Source organism: Rhodamnia argentea, chromosome 2 (assembly GCF_020921035.1).
Source record: "Rhodamnia argentea isolate NSW1041297 chromosome 2, ASM2092103v1, whole genome shotgun sequence".
NCBI classification, from domain to species: Eukaryota; Viridiplantae; Streptophyta; class Magnoliopsida; order Myrtales; family Myrtaceae; genus Rhodamnia; species Rhodamnia argentea.
Genome location: NC_063151.1, coordinates 8,263,825 through 8,285,119, shown reverse-complemented (window position 1 = coordinate 8,285,119; position 21,295 = coordinate 8,263,825). Strand labels below are relative to the sequence as shown.

General features: G+C 43.5%; 2 protein-coding genes across 2 annotated transcripts; one reads left to right on the top strand and one right to left on the bottom strand.

Annotated features, from left to right (window-relative positions):
- Positions 1-7,317: 7,317 nt before the first annotated feature.
- Positions 7,318-11,526, bottom strand: LOC115738661 (mitogen-activated protein kinase homolog 1). Its single transcript, XM_030671350.2, has 3 exons — positions 11,134-11,526; positions 9,764-10,190; positions 7,318-8,387 (listed from the first exon to the last, which is right to left on the bottom strand). Exons 2-3 carry the CDS (start codon positions 10,184-10,186, stop codon positions 7,692-7,694), a joined length of 1,119 nt encoding a protein of 372 aa, XP_030527210.1. The 5' UTR covers positions 10,187-10,190; positions 11,134-11,526; the 3' UTR covers positions 7,318-7,691.
- A 3,963-nt stretch (positions 11,527-15,489) lies between these two features.
- LOC115738760 (alcohol acyltransferase 9) lies at positions 15,490-19,257 on the top strand. The gene is made up of 2 exons (XM_030671484.2): positions 15,490-16,143; positions 18,179-19,257. Exons 1-2 carry the CDS (start codon positions 15,697-15,699, stop codon positions 19,142-19,144), a joined length of 1,413 nt encoding a protein of 470 aa, XP_030527344.2. The 5' UTR covers positions 15,490-15,696; the 3' UTR covers positions 19,145-19,257.
- Positions 19,258-21,295: the final 2,038 nt, after the last annotated feature.

Sequence of the window (21,295 nt, the reverse complement as noted above, 5' to 3'; positions counted from 1 at the left end):
CGAGCCTGGCCAATCGATAAAAAATTCGATTGGATCACATGAGGGTTTAATTCGTATGCGAACTAACTAAGCGTGGTGACAAAAATACCGACTTAGAAAGTCAGCTCCCTCGATCATGGAGCACGGACGTGCTGGACCAGTGTTGCAAGACTTTCATGTGATGGGAGGTTCGGTTGGTCAAAAGAAAGCCAGGAAGGATGTATTTGAGCAATTTTCAAAGCCCAGGCTGTCCTAAGTCATTAAACAACACATTAGCAAATATTGATTAAGGTGATATTCAGCACGTGACAACAATGCGTCCTATATGAACCTAGTATATCAGCATTGATAGGGTTTTTTGTTTTCTTATTATCCCACGCCGCAAAAGGGCGGAGATAACAATGGGAAAAGCTCATGGGAGAATTACCAAAAAAGTCCTAATCATATTGCAATTGTGCCAACTCAATCTTAAACTTTTTTTTTTTGTCAATTGAGTCTTAAATTTTTTACAATTATGCCAATTCAGTCTATTTGGTTGAGTGGTGCTGCCGGCGCTGACTAGACAAATTTGTAACAAAAATTTTAAATTTTTTAATAATTTTTTCTGTATTTTATTTCATTTTCTTTTTTTAAAGGTTTGGGTTGGCAGCCGAGCCCTCACCTAGGGATCGAGGGCCGACAACCTCCTACCTGCCCAGACCCCTTAAAAAAGACAGAAAAAATTATTACAAAAATTGAAAATATTAAAATATTACTAAAAAATTTTCACTCAACATCGATGGCGCCATATCGGCTCCCATCGGCCAAATGGACCGAATTGACACAATTGCTAAGATTTGTGATTCAATTGGTAAAAAAAAAAGTTTGAGACTGAATTGGCACAATTGCAACAAATTTAAGACTTTTTTTGGTTATTTTCCCAAACACTCATAGATTCCAAGAAAATTAAATCATAGATTCATTCCAAATTATATGAATTATTTCTAAATATCTAATCCCTTTCTTTCAACGAGGAATCTACCTAGATGGGTAAACTCTAAATAATTGATTTATGGGATTTGCAAGGCGTTTCACGAGCTTTTGCGTGATTAGGTATTCGTGCGCTTGCTCTTGAATCATAAAAAAGAAGAAAAAAAAAAGGATTAACGTCGAATTTCGTCCTTTCGATCGGAAGGAGGGGGGGTTGTTCCCAATCTCGTATGCTTAATCTATTCCAAAATAGTTGGACATGTTTTTTTTTGGGGGGGTTTGGACATGTTTGAATGGACCCTCAAGACGCAAAAAGGTGAGGGAAGATCATAATAAAGGAAGAAAAGCAAATGGGTCTTTCATGCTTTTAACCTATAGATTTAACAAGATATACTTTTTCTTTTTCTTTTAAAAATATTTTGGACATTTCTGTTTTTTTTTTTTTTTTCATTGCAAGAGAGTTTGAAGACCCCACTAGTCAGTCTCTCTGTTTACTGAAAGAATAAAAAGGGTAGAAAAGACATAAAATTGATGGCCTCGGAAATTATCGCCATGGCACTTTACGTGCACCCTCTCTTGATTGTGGACATAGTTCCTGTACATCGAAAAACATTACAGGTAAGTACATGTACAGCTTCAATTTCTAGACCTCTCTTATGTTGCTGAAGATGTTCTCACTTTAGGGCATAGCTCGACTGAATTGATTGGATAACGGGGCAAAGGTGTTGCTGAAATTAAACTCTTGGAACTAAACTCCGGTTACGGTTTTAAGAAATCGAACATCTTCATTGCAGGTATCTTAGGTAAATGTAGATCGAACGGCGAAGCAAAATTGGTACGAAATTGACAAAAGTGTAATCAAAATTAGGTGTCAAACGTAACTTGCTACAAGTGAGAATGCCAAGTGTAGATATTCAAAAGTGACCGATATAAATTGACATGGGATGAAACCCAAAAATGGCTTTAAAATTTGTGTGTGCATTGAAGAGTCGAAGTTGTCTAGCGTAGAAAAATAGCTTCTTGAAAATAAAGGAATAAAAGAGAGAAGGAAGAAGATAAAATCTTTGCTTCACTACGTGAAATGACAGCAAAATCAAATTCCTAGGCGGCTTTACCTATTCATTATTGATGGGGAATTACGAGGGGATTCAAGGATAAAGTAATAAACCATGGCGATTTGATGTGATGTGATAAAAAAAATGAAAAATATGGGGGCCACATACAAAGATGAAAAATGAAAAAAGAAGATCAGGCCAAAAGAAGTTGTGGGAAAAATGAATCCTGAATCCTTAAAGTTGAGATCATGTGTGTCGGCAAAGTTGATAGTTTCGTACTTTAATAGACTCCATAGTTAAGTTTCCAATTTCACTAAGCTCCCATTAAAAAAGAAGAAGGGAAAAACTTCATTTTTTTCCAAATATTCAGCAGTTAAATTATCCATTTCTAGTTTATTAGCATATAAAAGCTATCATCGATCACAGTATTCATATCATGTTACGCATAGGAGAAATTGCTACTTGTCCGGAGTGAGATCGGGCCGAGGATTAAAAATATGGTGCCTCTACAAAAGATGGAGTAGTGGCATGCCCGTTCTAGATCGGATCGACACTAATATTTCTGAAAATGGCATTCTGCAAAAGAAAGTATGTGAAGTTAAATGTTATTATTCGGAGATTATAAAAATAATAGGAAATGATGGATTTAAAAGATGTTAAAAGTGCGTGGATAGCAAGATTTAAGTTATAAAAAAGAGGGATAATTACGATAATGATATAGAGAGTTCAAAAATTTGTGTCGATCTGTCACTTTAGTTTCGAAACTTTTTTTTTTTAATTGTCATTTGAACTCTAAAACTTGTCGTTCTCTTTCGAATTGGTCCTTCCATTCATTGCTCTCTTGGCGATCGCGAGAGTCGCCGCGAACACAAAGCGAGGGCAAGGCGGGGGCAACCGCCCTTGGTCGGCGACAAAGGGGTGGCACCGCCTCGCCCCCTTCTTATCCCATCAACGTCGATCTCTCTCTTTTCTTTTGAATTTTAGTGTTGTTCTAATTTACTTCTCTTTTATGTAGCGTCGCATATGAGCGACAATATAAACGCTACATCAATGCTTCTCGTTATGAATAATAAATAACTAAATGCCTCATAGATATCTCATTCAATAAAAATTAACGGTGTCAACAGAAGCATTAATAAGAAGGATGACGATAATTAAAAATGGAAGTGACGGGTACACGCGAGTTTTAGATTTTTCACTATCCCAACCAAAAAAACAAAAAGAAAAAGCAAAAGCAAAAGGCATTTCATACAATTTTGAAAAAAGACTAAAGTAAGATGGTGTCAGTTATATGACTCCCGGCGGACATCTTACAAACTAATTAACCAATGATCAGACCGTCGTCGTAGCCTTTGTTTAATTCTTGTGCCTAAGCTTAGCTAAGACAGGTAAATGAGGAGGGGGGCAAAATTATGAAAATAAATAAAGAAGGAGGGCATAAATGAAAAATTGAAAGATTAATGGCACGACCGTCGATGCATTTCGTGCCCTAACTGCTACACAAATATGGCATGTGATAGGTGTAAGCTTTTACCTAAGGAAAAGATTCTCCCCGATTTTGGACCCACACATGATCACGCTTTGCCTAAGCTCCAAAAAAATTTCTTATATGTGGAAAAAATTTCACATGGCAATGGAGCATGTCTGGAGGCCGAGGGCGACGTTGATCCGCCACCAACGGCACCGGAGGCCGTAGGCGGCCCCGAAGGAGGCCAATGATGATCGTCGCCCCCTAAGCTTTAGGTGCTCCGGATGATTTTCCTCTTTGATGGTCGCACGTTAGGAACTTTCTTACGAAATTTCTACATCTCGCTCTCAAAGTTAGGATTTTGTGAAGTTTCTTAAGGAAAAATGACACAAATAGTCATTGAACTTTGGCTTAATGTGCAATGTGATCCATGAACTATTAAATTTGTCAATATGATCCTTGAACTTTTGCTCAATATGCAATGTGTTATATGAATTTTCAATTTGTTAAATGTGATCCTCGAGCTTTCGAAACATATTTAACTTAGTCCCTAAATTATAAGAAAATATTCAAAGTCATCCTTGAACTTGAATTAAGGGAATGACTACAATGAACACTTTCTTATAATTTATGGACTAAGTTGAACATGTTTTAAAAGTTTAGGGGACATGTTTGTCAAATTAAAAGTTCAAAGATTACATTGTATATCGAGCTAAAGTTTAGGAATCATATTGATCAAATTAAGAGTTCAGATATCACATTGCATATTGAAACAAAGTTTAGAAACCATTTGTGTCATGATCCCATTTCTTAACTCATCATTGTCGTAACTTACCTTAGAAGTTTCTTATCAAATTTCTACATCTCGCTCCCGAAGTTTGAGATTTTGTGAAATTTCTTGGCTTGCCCTCATAACTTAAATCTTCTCATTTGCCAAACTAGGTGGCAATGCCCAGATAATACATGAGAGAGAGATCATGTGAGCTCATTCCATCTCGCTTATCAGATCATGTGAATCTCATATTGAGCTTATATAGAGCGAGTTCACATCCTTTTAGTACACAGAAGAAACTTCGAACGAGAGAGAGAGAAAGGGTGGTCGGTTTGTCTAGTCGGGACGGGGAGAGTGGGACCCACTTTACGGCTTTTGGGAAAGGGAATGAAACGGCGGAGATGCTTCTACATGAGAGGAGACATGCCCGATATCGGCGAAGCAACAATCCCTTTGCATGTGAGTCCTCCGTCACATCGCTCTTGTCCATCTTCTCACTTTCTCTTTTGCCCCTTTTCACTACGGTTGGTTGCCCAAAAGCCCTCGCGCATGCCTTTGCCTCTCACCAGATTTACCGTCATTTCCCATTGGAATTACATTCTAGTCCAAACACAATTCCAATTCTTGATAAGAACGAGAGAGATGAGAGTGTGCTTCTAACTGCGGATTGTGCTTTGTTATTTATTTTCAGGTTTCTGTTTTGTTCGGAAGTTGTTCGGAATTTGCTAGTCTTGCAATATGTAACTCTCGAACTATTATTACGGTATAAATGACGTTTTTCTTTTGACAAAAAAAAAGTGTGTATCTATTCCTGTACCACGACCAAGCACAGGGGATCCCTCCTCCTCCTCCTCCTCCTCCTCCTCCTTCCCTTTTCTTTTCAATAATTCAGGCGTGTGCACGTGAAGAGATCTAATGATACTGGCAAAGTGCCATGCAAGTTCTGACCACAAAATAAATAAATATTGCCTTGCAAGTCTCACGAATTGATTAAAGTATAGATTTTTCGTCCGTGCAAGTGGCCCTGACCGAGAGTGGTTTGCAGACAGTTGCTGTAATTCAAGCGGGCCTTCGGCTCCGGATATGAAATGCATCGACCCGGAAGTCTCCTCCTCTATTTTTTTTTCTTTAGGCCAAAAAATTCTACACCTTAATGTTGGCCGGCCGAATCATCCATTACTACCTGCCATGTTATAACTCATATCTCGTATCTCTCTCTCTCGAGTACACATGGTTGGGTGCTTTGGTCGTTGGTCTAGTCTGCTCTGCGCAATTAAAGAAGAGGGACAAGCCAAAGTCACCCGTACACGCACCATGCATGGCATGCATGCTTTGCTTTTAGAACCGGCAAGCAAAAGCAAAAAAAAAAAGCGTATCTGCCCTCAAAACACTTTTCTTTTTCTATCTTCCTTGACAATTCTAGAGCACCCACACCACTTAATAAGTCTTAAATTTCATCCGTGTCTCACCACCCCTAAACCTTCACTCCTTCCGTCTCATCATATTGATGTATTGGTCTGAATACTAACATTTTCGACGATGATCCATAAACGAAATGTTCCATGTCGAGCCTGCCTTTTTCCGATTCGCTGGATTGTGGAAAGAATATTTCCGTGATCTCGAAAGGTGATTTGGCAGTGTTACATAACTATAACGATTCTTTGGGTCACAAGCATCTCTAGTTGCTTATAAAGAGCGTACATGTATCGTGACACAGGTCGTAACAAGTTCATATCGAATTCATCTGATCCCTCGAGTTGCCTTCGTCGGAAGACAACCAATATTCCGCCCCTCTAGAATTCTCTGTGCTCCCTTAGCGAGCAATAATCCCATAGGCAAAGGTTATGCTTTCGGAAAATCCGTGGCTAAAGAAGAGTTTCATCAAACACTCATGTCACATGCTGACGTGACATCATCGATAAAAATCCCTCTGCCACACACCGAATATCTTGAGAGAGCGCATCAAATTCCCGCCGGCGGACTCCACGACAAGTACCTCAGACATACATCTCACAAGGACAGTGTACACTTGCTTTTCAGCTAATTAAGAATGATAAAAACAGAATCTTGCTCTAAACGTGGTGGATTAAACATTCAAATTCCACTCACAGACGGATTAAAAGCGGAAAAGACAAGAGTTGAAATTCAAAGGAGAGCCAAAGATACATAAACAAACAAATTCAACAGTGCTTGTGCGTTCCCCATTGCATCGAATCTGTCATGGAAAAGCAACCAAACAAAGCATCTCTTAAGTCTAAATGGTCCACTAATGGCTGCTTTAATCCAAAATTTCCTAGTCCTGAACAGGCTTGTTTGTATTTAGGTACCGACCCTTATCTAAACACGTTGACCGTATGAATGCCTTTACAGTACATTCTCTTATGCTCTGGAAGCTTCATGTATATCAGGTAACAGTTAGCAACTTCACCAGGCATAACAGAGGACATGGATATTCTTGACATAAATGGGGCATTGATGTTAACAATGAGACCTCTGATTTTGCTTGATAGACATGATAAAGGTTGGATAAACTCGGGGAAAGGTTGGGGGCAAGTAGGAAAGTATCCAGGAAAGGTTCTACTGGTTGATGAGCTAGCTAGATGTGGATAGAGTGAGTGAAAGTTTGGCATCATTGATTTTCCTTTTCACGTAGCAGGTGGCTACTTCGCTCTATGCAAGGGCTTTTCACAACATTAAATGGGCATGAACGGAGAGAGAACCCTAGGGATTGTACGTGAATTTGAAGAAGTCTTTGCCTGGCACTAAGAAAGAAAGGCAGGAGAAACGATCACTTGAATGGATGCTGTAAAAGTTGCTATGTATATCATACCTAGCTACATGAACAGATGGATAACACTTTCAATGGAGTTGCAGGTGCATTGACACTCGGAAATCTAAAAGCATAGACCAAACAGAGAGAATGCATTTTAGTCCCAACTGCCAGCATATCGTATAACATAATCAGATATTCAACAGTGCACTGATCTAAATGCCAGTGGACTATTGGACTATGACCCCCCCCCAAAAAAAAAAAAAAAGCCGTGGACAAATGAAGCACAATAAACATACAGTCGTTACAGCTTTAAAAGTACTCTTATTACGTCCAACCTGGATGTTATAAAAGCATCCTCAACCATCTCATATAATTTTACAACAAGTCTGAAGTCTCATAGAAATAAGGCTATTTACAGGTTAGATAGGAAACCTAGTACATGATTCTCAACCGGACATAGTGAAGAACAAAGATGACACTTGCTCAATCATGCATTTTTACGATAAGAACTTCTTATGCATGATTCCTGCAAATTATTTTAAACCCTCTCCGGAAAAAGAGGAAAAGCTAGCCTATATGTTAAAAGAAACTACAGAACCATCGTAATGAAGTACAGCAGCATCGTGATGAAGTACCTTAACAAAGAGCGGGCAAGGTAACACAACTGAAGAATGCTTAAGAGTACAACTCTAGATTGCCAACAGCGACTTCTGGATGGTAATGGAGCATTTCCTTCCACATCATCTCCCTTATCATCTCTTCCTCCAGATCTTCATCGACATCTAAGTCGATGGGAACATGTGCAGGAGGATTAGAGTTCGGATCATACAGCGGCGACATGTACGGGTGTTGGAGAGCCTCAGTGACACCGATGCGCTTCGATGGGTCGAAAATGAGCATCTTTTGCAGGAGATCAATAGCCAGAGGATCTGCATTAGGGTAAAGACGGGATAATGCAGTCCCAGGGGAATGCGGGAGAGACTTTATAAACTTTCTTGCCTTTGGGTTGTCGATAAATTCGATATCCTCCTCTCTTTGGCTGCCGAGTACATTGATGATCAGTTTGAGTTGGTTAAGGCACTCGGTACCAGGGAATAATGGCTTGCGACCGAGAAGCTCGGCAAAGATACATCCGACAGACCACACATCGATGGATGTCCCGTAGTTGTCGCAGCACAGAAGAAGTTCCGGGGCCCGGTACCAGCGAGTGACCACATATTCAGTCATGAACTGTCCCTTCCCATTGCTAGTTCGTGCCAGCCCGAAATCGCAGATCTTGAGGTCACAGTTTGCATTGATGAGAAGGTTCCCGGGCTTCAAGTCTCGGTGGAGAATGTTCGCTGAATGTAGGTACTTCAAGCCTCGGAGCAACTGTGAATTTGAAAGTACAAGGGTGCAAATCACACGAGAGAAGGAAAAGATTATCGGATTGGCAGTTTACCTTCATACAATCATCAGTAATCAACGAACTCATTATAAGACAATCAAAAGAAATATTTGGACGGCTAATTTTTACTATGTGATTAAATCCATACTAGATAAAAGAAGAGCAAGTAGCATAACGACATTTACAAATTGTCAATTAAACAGTAAGATTTAGGAGTTAAGTGATTCTTCCTCCCCTCAATTTGCCTCGGCATAAACAGGTTGCACAAACTATGCATGTGCATTTTTCAACACGAAGATTGCTATTTCTTTTACAAAATTCAGAGAAGTAAAACAAGTTGTCAAATATCTTGTACATAAACTCAAGAAGTCAGAGCGATCACTTGGCTTAAGTTCATCTCTTACAGTTTAACAATGTTTTGATGCACTGAGGAGGCATTTAAGGCTAGACTACAGTAGGTGCAGAAGTGCTAGAGAGGGAAATTTAAGCCTACCCTGTTAAGAAAACTCCAGAACGCTACAGGAAAGTAGTCCCAGACAAGTCATACTTGTGTTGGTCTCTCCAGTATACCTCAGAGACATGAGGCTAAAACCATTTTCCCAACTAAATCATCTGGCTTGTGGACTCATCTAAGCCTTACATTGACCTTACAGATAGAAGTAGACAAAACCAGCAGCCCAAAATGGATTTTCAACCGACTAAAAATGTAAAAATAATTTCCCATGCAGCAGTTAACTAACACAAAACCAATGGCCCTGGGCAATAGTATCTGTGCGTCATTGTGGCAAAACTAGAAGATATGTGGTTATCAAGCGCATAAGACTTTCGTTGATTGCATTGGACTTTCTGGGTTTTGACAAAGCAAGTTATCACCGCAGCCAAGAAGCACCTTAAGACTGAGTAGTAAACAGTGTTGAGGTGGATATTCAAGACAGGAGTGATCCAGCAAACCGAGAAAAAGTCTGTGGATGCCAAATCCAGTCGCCACAACCTCATTCTCCAACCTAACTTGTTGTGAGGTCAAACTTAGTACGCCCATGAAGCCAGCCAAAAAGACAGATGACTATCATAATATGAACGGTGACAGAAGACTAAAAACAGGCCACTGTTAACTTCCACAACCTCATACTTACCGTACGACAAAATTTGCAAATTCCACATGATAATAAAAACCTAGGGAGCCACTTACTGGACAAAGTGCAAATCACAATGGTGGTAATATGTCCATCTCAAGATGCCCAAGGCAACAAATTTGCTTTTAGTGAAGATGCAAACAAAAACTAAACTTTATGTGATGTCCATGAACTTTCAACATCTCAATAATTCTGCCATGACAAAGTAACATATTACAAAATGATACCTGGAAGAGGAAATATTGGCAGTGGTCATTCGTAAGTGTCTGAGAGGATTTGATAATCTGGTGCAGATCTGTGTCCATGAGCTCATACACCAGATAGACATCTTTGAAACTGTTCCTTTGGATAGGCATCATGACGTCATTCAGAGCGATGACATTCTCATGCCGAAGATGCCTGAGAAGCTTTATCTCGCGCAAAGTTCTTAGCGCATCAACCCTATTCTCGAAGGCATTGTGTATCTTCTTTATCGCCACCTTCTCATTGGTTTCTCTGTTCACAGAAGAGCAAACAATGCCATAGGCTCCTCGGCCAATGGGCTTGATGGGCACGTACTTTGTGTCAATCTCAAACAAGGTCTGCCACATCGAGTAATAGTGCTTTCCCTTGGAATAAACCCCATTTGGTGGCTCAACTGGTGTTGCCATTTGCCTGCAAGCCAAGCATGGATAGTCAAAACATGTTAATTCTCACTTAGAAGGAATCCTGAGAAAGTGGTATGCAAAATGACCTCTAGGGACAATGGCATGTAAAGCAAGTCATAAACTAGGAACCACTTTAAAATCTGGAGACAAATGCATCTCTGCTCCGCCATATACGTTGGAAGCTAGGAGCGATACTACATTATGTGAAATCGGACATCTTTAGCTTAGCTCCTGAAAGTGTTTGATTCTCATGTAATAACCACTCATCAGCGAGTTATATCATATTCAATGAACCCCCCTAGTCTGCTAAATGAACTTCATGTTCAAGCCGCTTGTAAAGAAGCATTCAAAATCATAAATTCTGGATTAATAGCACCACACAAGTTTATCTCCTACTCAGCCAGAAGAGAACATAATTCAACAAGAAAAACACAGGGTCCATTAAGGCAAATCTAAATGCAGATGATATCAAGACAACACATTAACCCGGACACTAGAAGGAAACACAGAAGCCCTTTGATTTCAGCACAAAAATGCAGCTTTTTCTAACGGAGGAAAAAATGTTATCTTTGTCCATTCTATTTCATTAATACTAAAGATAATGTGCTGATGCTCAGCAGACTTGCGATCACATGAAACGCAGAAAGAGTGAGGAACGAGAGCACCAAATTAGGAATACCGCAGTTATAGCAAATTGCAAAAGACCGTGATTAGTGAAGAAATTTTGACGATTACTATTACATGATAATGCTAAAAAAATTGCAAATCCATCCCCGCGAACCCTTGAACTTTCTATTGGTTCTGTACCAACCCGTGCTTCACTTCTAAATCCCAAGCTTCAGTTCAAAACAAAAATTAACGTCTAACCAGCGGATTCGCCGATTCAGAAGCGAATCCAAAAGCTCATACCAAGAAGAGCCTAAAAAAAGAAGAAAGGAAAAAAAACTTACTCTTTATGCGGTCTTCGAAGCAAGTTCAAAGAACGAAGTCAATCTTGCTTCGACCCATCATCGGATCCCGCTCGGTCTTGCTCCGAGCAGACGCAACTCGTCGACTTCCCAACCCTACGCAGCCCCAAAGCTCTCGTTCCTACAAGAACTCCGACGGGAACAAGGTGCTAAGACCGCAACTTCACGCGATCATTCCACTAACGCATCGGGATCTGTCTCTTACGAGGGTAAGGTCTGTCAAGCGCTGAGCTCCATGGATCTAATCTAAACAAAAGGAGGACTTTCAAATCAGATTCGTTATCTCGTCGCGATTAGACCCAGCAAGCAAAGACCAGCGACGGAAAGAAGAGCAATCATTGTTTATCAAGAAACGGGTGATTCCTGGCTTTTTTTTTTTTTCACCTTCTATTGCGATTAAGGCACTTACTTCTTCAGGGCCTAACACGCGGGCATTGCTAATGCAACTGCAACAGATTTTTTTACTTGTCTGTGGGTCCTGCTTCCGGCATGGCGATTCTCTTTTTTTTTCCGCTGGATAGGGTCGGAGGTGGAAGAAAGGAAAATCACATGGCTTTCGTAAGCCGAAACGACGGCGTCGAGAGGTGGGGGGGGAGGTTGTGGTTTCGCGGTCGTCACCGTCGCCTGAACGACGTTGTGGATAAGAGGGGCATATTCTTCCATGAGCTGTTGGATTCTTGCAGGACACTATCTTGTATCGGCCAAAATTACTATTTTTTCCCCCCTTTTTCTTTATTTTTTTAGAGGGGTAGAAGGAAGGTTAAAGTCTTAAAAAGGAAAGGAAGCGAAAAATCTACCAAAGAACCTCGATGTATATTTACCGGATATATTTATCCTAAACTTTTTCCTTTTCACGATGCCAAAAAGTTTTAAATTTATATCCGCGTGACGCATTCACTCTCTAAGGTTATGTCGAAAAGCATCGTTAATAATCTTCCTGCATGGACGCCAAAAGGCAATCGGTGTTGACATGTCACTGAAAACGATATTGTTTCGATTGGAAAATCGTCCGATGAAATTTTAATGGAGGGTAAATGTATCGCATAATTACAAGTTCAAGAAAAATTCAGTGTAAATATGTCACAATGAGCATAGTTGGAAGTTTTTCATATCACAAAAAAGGGTTCAGGATATGTAATATACTGGGGAGATGAATAACTTCTAGAAGTCATGCTTTGATTACATATGCACGCGAAGATAAATAACTTCTAGACGTCATGCTTAGACATACTGTGATGTGATTTTGACCCTCGGTTTGGTCCAAAACATTGATTGCTTCGTCCCGCGAAGTCTAAGTTCCATGTTGAAAATGTCATGCTTCATCCGGGCAAACTTACGCGTCCCTCCATTGCCCCGACGAAGATAAATAACTTCTAGACGTCATGCTTAGACATACTGTGATGTGATTTTGACCCTCGGTTTGGTCCAAAACATTGATTGCTTCGTCCCGCGAAGTCTAAGTTCCATGTTGAAAATGTCATGCTTCATCCGGGCAAACTTACGCGTCCCTCCATTGCCCCGACGAAAAGGACCTTTCTCATCGGATCGAATTCCTACCCGATCGTTTAATCGTATGTGTAGCGGATGCGATAGAAACACAATGCAATGCTTTGTCTGAAATCGGCGTTGGAGACGCTAATGGACTTTGCACAGCTCTTCCCGCTTGCGCCGAGGCCGCGGCAATGGCTGCTTTCATGGTTGAAACTTCCAGAATGTGGAAATGCAGATTGTTCTCAGGCCGAATCCCGAGTGTTCCTTCTGTCTTGTCTAGCAGTTCATATTCCGATCTTCGGCTCAAGCAGCCACCGATCAAAATGCCGGGTCATGAATATCGGTAAATCCGAGCCTGACGAGCGTTGCAGCGCTTCTGTCCGCTAGCGATGTAGATGCCAGATAGGAAGACAGTGGAGGTATTGTCGTTCTTTAAGCGGACAGATTCATTCGGAAAAAAATGAAGATGACCCGCAATTCGGCAGGCACATGTCTTGCTTTGGCAAATGGTGTTGTCACTTATTGTTGAGTTTCACAAGCATAAAAGAAGGAAGATTCGGCTTCAGGATGTAGTGAACACTAACTCAGGAGATTGGCTAATCCAATTCAATCGAATCATATCTCAAAAGTTAGCTTAGGTCTCGCGTTTCATCCCGAGCTCGAGAGATAGATAGCCGTCTCCATGTACGAGGAATTAGGACCCCAAGGCAGTCACGCTCTAAGAAAACTTCATCCTTACCATCTCTATGTTAGCAATAATGTAACATCGGCAGCCTGAATCGAACATTTGGAAGCCTCGTGAACGATCGGCAAAGGACCGAGAGCACAACGAGAGGATTCAAAGTTCGCCACTGCCATTGCTCCGCGTCAAACTCTAAATGCCCGGAAAAATCTCCCTATGGATTGTCGCTTGATGCCTGGGATAGCCAGCTTGATCCAGTCCAGAGGATACAGTACCACTAGATCTTCCTTTTTAGGAACTTTTACAAGTGGTATTCGCCTTAAGCAGATGCGTCAAAGTAGGCCCAGACCATGAGACCAGGCAGAATTTGATAGGCGATACCATCCTATAACGCCATAGTAGGTGAGATATACAGCATATCTGAACCCTGCATGCGAGATTTCGGTTTCTTCGCTCCATGTCGTACAGGAACGAATTCTTCGAGCTCTCTATTCCATGCTACTTCTCGGCTGCTCTTGCACTCGTGTTTCGGGAGCTCTGTCGCTGCTTCAAGTTATTGTGCAAGTGGGACCGGAGAGAACACAGCATTGAAATATCGGGTTGCATTTTGGACGAGATGTTTCTCATGCCTTGGATCTGAGATGGTTACCAGGCAGAATCTGATCCTGCCTTATTTCCAATTCAGCCTGTAAAATGAAAGGGAACAAATGAGCTGAATTAATCTAATTCCTGCTTCTGATGTATACGGCTCATGCTGCTGTTATATGCTTAGCCAATAGGCCCAATACCGTGCAGGACTGGGACTGAGTGCGAATTCGATATCGATACATCGATTCCATTGTCGACTCCCACTTTCCTTTATGGTGCTCCACGAAGATGTGGTTAAGTGGGAATCGGATCCCACTTATCTCCTGTTCGGCCACGAGAAAAGAGCGAAGAACCGAATTAATCCGACCATTGCTTCGGCATAACTGCAGAAAAAAGAAAGGAAAAAAAATGAAGAAGCAGATGCGAAAGTGAACATGTTGATCCCAAAAGCCAAAAGGCTGACCGAATAGAACCGAAAGTATGGCGATATGCATGTTCATTGTTCAACTGACGTATGCTTTATAAAACTAAGGGAAAGTGTGATGTAGTAGCCTGACATGCTCTGCTCTCTAACCAAGCCAACTTCACCAATAATCTGCATTAGGAATTGGATGCTTGATTCAGTGCCTTCTCTTTGGAATATAATTCTGCTCGGTCATTTCTGCAACGAGTTCAAGTGTTCCTGGAGTTTCTTTACCTTGACTACCTGGTGCCGACAGTGGGAATCGAGCGATGCCTTTCCAATCATCCGAAGCTCGAGTTCATGGACTAACTTGGGCATAGATGCTGCATAAAGAGCGATAGATACTTCTCGTTCGTGCTAATAATCACTTGGTCGGTACGGATTTTGATCCAGATGAGGAGGGAAAATGTCGTGAAGATGACTTAATTCTCGAAGCATCTGAGAGTCGACGGCTTTACGCGATGATTCGCTGCCTTACGAAGTCGACGAAATTCATTGGCGAGCATGGTCGTGAAACGAAAGCAACCCGACAGCAAATAGGAAGATACCCTTTTCAGGATTCGATCCGAATGGACCGTGCTTTCGCCAGAGGGGAGGAGGGAACGGTCTGAGAGCTCCCTCCTTACAGTGCATCTTTTACGCATCTGATCTTATGTTCATTTGACGACATTGCAATCCAATACGACAGCAGAAACCGTGAACATAGTCGCGTTATCACAGACAAGTAAAGGGCAGTAGGACCAATCAAAAGACGACAAATCCGAATCGCTGGGCTGCTCGGTCACGGTTATGTGGATGATACATTCTTCTCTTGGTCTTGTGATCACCATGCGAGAGCTAATGGGCACGGGGATGGGCCGTAACATGGGGAGACCGCACGTTGCTCTTTTTACAAAAAAAGGTGTACTTGGCATGTGCAGCTCCAATCTCCTTTTTCGAGCAGCATCTCCTTTTTGTGCAGGCATGCTTGATGTGAATCCCGGGGAGAGCGTAGATAGATGTGAACAACGTTAACGTTAGTGGCGGACCGGCATTGAATATTGACGACGACCCATTTGTATATAAGCCTGTTTACAGCCTACCATATTACTTATAACGTGTCGATTTAGTAGACAGGAGTTTAGTATATGTATACTGTAATCAAGAATTCAGTATGTAGAATCCAATTATCAAAACCATAGATCTTGAACTAGGACAGGACCCAGGCAAGAATTTGCCCCTCTCTACAAAATCCCCCCACCACCCTCCATTTTCTTCCCCTGTTTTTCCCATCTCTCTCTCTCTCTCTCTGTGAGAACAAGAAGCCAGAGTCACCCTCAAAATGCCGACAACTCAAGAGCTCCCAGATTGTCACCTCCTGAAACCACCCACACTGATCACCCCAAGCAGCCCAACGCCCCACCACGCGCTCTCCCTGTCCAACCTCGATGACCAGAAGTTCCTCAGATTCTCCATCAAGTACCTCTACCTCTTCAGGAAATCTGTGCCCCCCGAATCCCTGAAAGCTTCCCTCGCCAAAGCGCTGGTGGATTACTACCCATTGGCCGGGAGATTGAGGAGCGCCGGAAACGGTGACGGTGGCGGCGATGACGATCAGAGGCTCGAGGTGGATTGCAACGGAGAAGGCGCTGTGTTCGCCGAGGCCTCCATGGACATCACCGTGGATGAGTTCCTTGCGCTCTCGGAGTGGCCCAACAGTTCCTGGAGGAAGCTCCTGTACAAGGTGGAGGCTCCCAGCTTCCTCGGTGTCCCTCCCCTCGTAGTTCAGGTGAGGCTGTTCAGGATTCTGTCTTCCGTCTCTCTGTCTCACCAAAAGTATTGTCGTCACTCAGTCTCGGTTTTCTGCGGGCTTTCCTGGCACGCAGAGTAGGCCAAATTTTCGAGCGACACCAGCATGTACCAACGTCGATTTACGAAACCGTTACGATAATTGGTGTTGCAGATAATTAGAGATCTGCAGACCAAGTAAGATCACGTCCCAGGCTCAGTCAAAGCCCGCCGCATTACTCGATATACCAAGATTTTGTGAACGGGTCTTAGTATTCATAATTTCATAGCATTATTCACCAAAATTTCAGGATATGCTATTGAGCACGAACCATACAAAGAGGAACCAATTATTACACGATTTCCCATCATCTATCAAACTCCAGTTTTTTACTCCTAGGTTATCTATCAACATCTTCCTCTCCTCCACTTGCATGTGAACCCCACCCATCTTCTACTGCTCTGTTTTCGGAGCTCAAAACAACCCATCGTGAATCGGAATCCAAGGGGAAAGATATCCCCCCATTCCTAAAGAACAAGAAGATCTGCACCGGAGCAAACGGAATGAAATGATGGAGAGCGCAGACGTGGGAAATCCGACGTGGCCCAGACCACCATTCAGTGCGTGACAAGTGGCGCAAAAGGGTCCCACCACATAAAAGGCCAAAAAAAAGGAAAGTTCTCTCCTCTCTCTCCACTGTCTCTCTCTCGCGTTGCATCTCGACCGGAAAATCAAGAAGACGTCGGCAACCATGGCTACGGAGCTCGAGCTCCACAGCCATGGCGGCTGCGACTTTTGCGGCCGGGACGCCAACTGACGAGCTCATGCCACCATGGGCGAGGAGCTCGAGCGCACAGCTCGTGGCCGCCATGGCCACGGAGCTCGAGCTCTCGAGCTGCACGGCCATGGCGGTCGTGAGCCATGGGCTCCAGCTTCCCGGCCAGAGACCCAGAAGACGTCGGCCACCGTCGCAGAGCTCGAGCTCGCGGCTCGCGGCCGCCATGGCCGCGGACCTCGAGTTCTCGAGCTCGACAGCCATGGCGGCCGCGAGCCGCGAGCTCGAGCTTCGCGACCAGGGGAAGAGAAGACGTCGGCCCCAACAGAAGAGCTCGAGCCCACGGCTCCTGGCGGCCATGGCCGCGTAGCTCGAGCTCGAGCTCCACAGCCATGGCGGCCGGGAGCCTTAGGCTCGAGCTTCGCGGTAAGACTTCGGCGAATGAAGGGACAGAATCCATCAGCGGCGAGTCAGTTGCCGAAGACTTCGAGGGCTCTCTTCGATATGGTCCGTAGCGGCTGTGGCTCGGCTCGAGGTCGGAAAAGGGAAAGGAGATTAGCCGTCGTCATTATGAGAAGTGTTGTCATAGTTTTGCCTCGCGCTCTCTGACCGTCGTCATTATGAGAAGTGGACCAAAAAAGAAGACAAAAAGACAACAGCGGGCATTGGAGTGGGTTCAGTGGCGTCCCCGCGCCCGATTGCTGTGTTCTCCCCTAATCTCACTCCTTTCAAGACAGCGACCCTCTTCTCTCTCTTTATCCACTCAGTGGCTTTGCTTTGCTTTTCTTTCGTGGTTGGTGGCATAGCATATGGCGGTAAAAAAATTCTGGAGGGCTGCTGTCGGAAGAATCAAATTTGAGAGGTGGAGAGAGACGTGTCGTGTTCTTTAGAATTCCAACATAGAGACTTTCTTGATATGTGGGTTGATTGTTTTAGCGATTATACGACGACACGGTCGTATTTTAGATCTTTTATCGATTCGTTTCTGTCAAGGCACGAAAATTCTAATGTCCGCCGCTCGCATGTGATAATTGCTGGGATCTGAGTAAAATACAAAGGCCCTGGATTTTTCTCTCTTAGCAAGTTTTCTTCCTATTGATTGATTACAAGTTATAAATACTATCCCCACGTTAAATTTAACTAATGTACATAGCAATGAGAATGACGTGGTAGACATATATTGAGGACATTGTCTTATTTAATTTCTTTTTTTTTTTGGGTCAAATTATTTAATTTCCTTCGCTTCTTCTTTTTCTTCAGGTGACCAATCTCCGCTGTGGAGGCATGATCCTGTGCACCGCGATCAGCCACTGCCTTTGCGACGGCGTCGGCACTTCCCAATTCCTCCACGCGTGGGCCCACCTCAGCACAAAGCCGGACGCCTCCATCCCCGTTCTACCCTTCCACGGCCGCCACGTGTTGAGGCGTCAATTCCCTATCCTCACAAACTCCCCTCACTCCGCATACACCCGATCCGTCCCCTCTTGGAATGACAAAACTGTCGTCCCTGACATCCACGGCTACCTCCAATCCCAGCCGTTGATCCCCGTGAGCATCACCTTCACCCCGCCCGACATCCTTCGCCTCAAGCGGCAATGCGTGCCGTCCCTCAAGTGCACCTCCTTCGAGGCCCTCGCCACCCACACGTGGCGGTCCTGGATCAGGTCCCTCGTCGATCCCTCCTCCTCCTCTGCCTTGACATCACTTCACGCCGTCAAGCTCCTATTCTCCGTCAACGTCCGAGACAGGCTCGACCCGAAGCTGCCTCACGGCTACTACGGGAACGGGTTCGTGCTCGGGTGCGCTCCAGCCAAAGTGAGGGACCTCGTCGGGAGCAACCTGGCCGACGCGGTGAAGCTGGTGCAGACGGCCAAGTCGCGCGTGGATGGGGACTACGTGAGGTCGGCGCTGGAGACGTTGGAGGACAAGGCGGCGAAGACGGATCTGAGCGCCAGCTTGGTGATATCGCAATGGTCGAACCTAGGGCTCGAGGGTGTCGACTTCGGGGAGGGCAAGGCGGCGTTCATGGGGCCGTTGACCAGCGACGTGTACTGCCTGTTCCTGCCCGTCGCGGAGGAGCCTCAAGCGGTGCGGGTGCTGGTGTCGGTGCCGGAGCGCGCGGCGGACAGGTTCGAGTTTTACATGAAGGGTTTTGTGGAGCGAGAGGAGAAGAACGTGAATGGGTGCGGTGGGGAAGGAGATGGATTGAATTGTGAGGACCTGTGAATATGTCCATACATGGCGTCACGCGCACGTACGATGTTGATCGAGTTTCGAAATGAAAAAAAGCGCTCAGTAGATCGACTCGGGTGTTCTAATAGAATGGTAATGACCAAAAACGCAAACAAAATATTGAATCCCACACCTAAATGTATGAGAGTTGGGATTATAATCGTACACGACGATGTATTTAGATTAAGCGTTACGACAAAAGATGTTCTGAACCACTTGGAACAATTTCAACTTACATAGTACTGCGTAAACTATAGTATAAATTTACTAAAACCTGTCTTTCTTTGAAGAGTTTGTTGAGTGGTTAAAAGCTGCTTAATACGGAGGTCATAAATTCATGTCCAAATCACAACCTCTTTCACTCATGATAACGTCGATAGTCACGTCCTTCGTCTTATTATTAACGAAGCCTTACGGGATATATTAATAGAGTCGGAATGTTCGAATGTGTCCCATTCTTTCTTTCTTTCTTTCTTTATTTCTTTCTTTTTTCGATTTTGGGATCCGAAGTTCGGTCCTATTGAAAAGTTGCTAAAAACTAAGGTGAACTTTGCATCTACGTGAGTGCCACACCAGACCATAGGGAGAGGAAAGAAGAAAGGAAAAATTTTAAATAAATGCTCGAAGTGTTTTCATTTTCTCTAATAACGACCTAAGTGAACATCGTTTCAAAGAAGGGCTGAAGTGGCATGGCGAGTCTCAAATAATGGCCTAAAGTGGCTATGGGTGATCGGCTAAACATTCCGTCTGGTCAAGGGCATTTTTATCAAAATATAATTTTAACCTAATTTTTAGTTAAAGTAAATGAACAATTTTAAAAAAAAAAAAAGAAAAGAAAAGAAAAGAAATACATGCGTTAGGGTTGCCCTCCCGCCGACCGGAGGAGAGGGCCAAGGCCCCAAAAACGGCCTCCCCTCACCCAAGTCCTCACCCCCACAAGCGAAGCCAACCCTTGCCTACGGCGGGCCTTTGTTCGTCAAGGAGAGACCATCCCTCGCAGGCCTAGCCTGTGGCCGGCAAGGGTGGCCCTCACCCAACCTTATCCGAGCAACGCCGCAGGCCGACCACCAGCCAAAAAAAAGAAAAAATGAAAGAAAGAAAATAGACAAAAAATGACTAAAATGCCCTTATTTCATGTCCTTATTTGAGATTGATTTTAGGTCTTTATTTGAAAACATTGCCCACTTCAGTTCCTTATTAGAGATAATTGCTACACTTCAGATTCATATTTGATATGAGGTTCACTTGAAACCCTTATTTAAGAAAATGATGACACTTTAAGATTTTATTTGGATTTTTTCCAAAAAGAAATGGTGGGTGTGTGTGCGAATTGCATGCGCAACATCATGTGTCATCGAGACCTATCGATCCCGACAAGCGTATCTCTTTATTCCATGCTTTTGATATTTTATTAGAGCCAACCACAACTAACACTCCCAACATCAGCCAAGAGAACTTCATCAATTTACCAAGTTTGGAAAAGGTTGCATCGATCTTGTCCCAATCGGTGACACGATGAATAAAATAGAGACCCCAAGTGCTCATATCCTGCAAAGCGCCGCTCGCCACCCCCTATTTTCTCTTTGAATCGGGTGTTTGAAATGGTACGCGCAATCGAACCGGGCTAGAGCCGACCGAAGAAATCGGATCGAAAATCACGCCGATGCCCGAACGAAAACCTACGGAGTTTGTCCCCTCGGTGTTCGAAACACCGCATCTCATCGCATCGTTTGACGGCAATAGAATCGATAAAAACGCATAGCCCGATGTAATTGCAGATCGATGCAGAAAAGCCCCACATCAACCGAAAGTGGACAAATTCTTGATTTTTGTTGGAAGAGGAGGAGGCAAGATTAACTTAACATCCACACACGTTAGCTCAAATCCTTGAATTCCGATGTACCGAGTTAAAGTCAGTCATAAAGTATTTAATTGGTGCAATCGAGTCCGACCCTTTTCCGAGAGTCGCCATTCGGTCCTTTTCATCATCACTTCGCCGCATTTTCACCCGCAGAAAAACTCCGCTGTGAACATATTTAGTCAATCTGTCCGAAAAAAAACAAACATGTTTAGTCAAAAAAAGGCAATCAAAAGATAGATCGCAAAATCAGGATTGAGAATAGGGGATCGTTCCTGGTCGAAGCA

Coding starts and splice junctions, on each gene's coding strand:
- LOC115738661 (XM_030671350.2), bottom strand. CDS start 10,186: ATGGCAACACCAGTTGAGCCACCAAATGGGGTTTATTCCAAGGGAAAG. Junction 8,388..9,763: donor GCCAATATTTCCTCTTCCAG/GTATCATTTTGT, acceptor TCAAATTCACAG/TTGCTCCGAGGCTTGAAGTA.
- LOC115738760 (XM_030671484.2), top strand. CDS start 15,697: ATGCCGACAACTCAAGAGCTCCCAGATTGTCACCTCCTGAAACCACCC. Junction 16,144..18,178: donor TCCCTCCCCTCGTAGTTCAG/GTGAGGCTGTTC, acceptor CTTTTTCTTCAG/GTGACCAATCTCCGCTGTGG.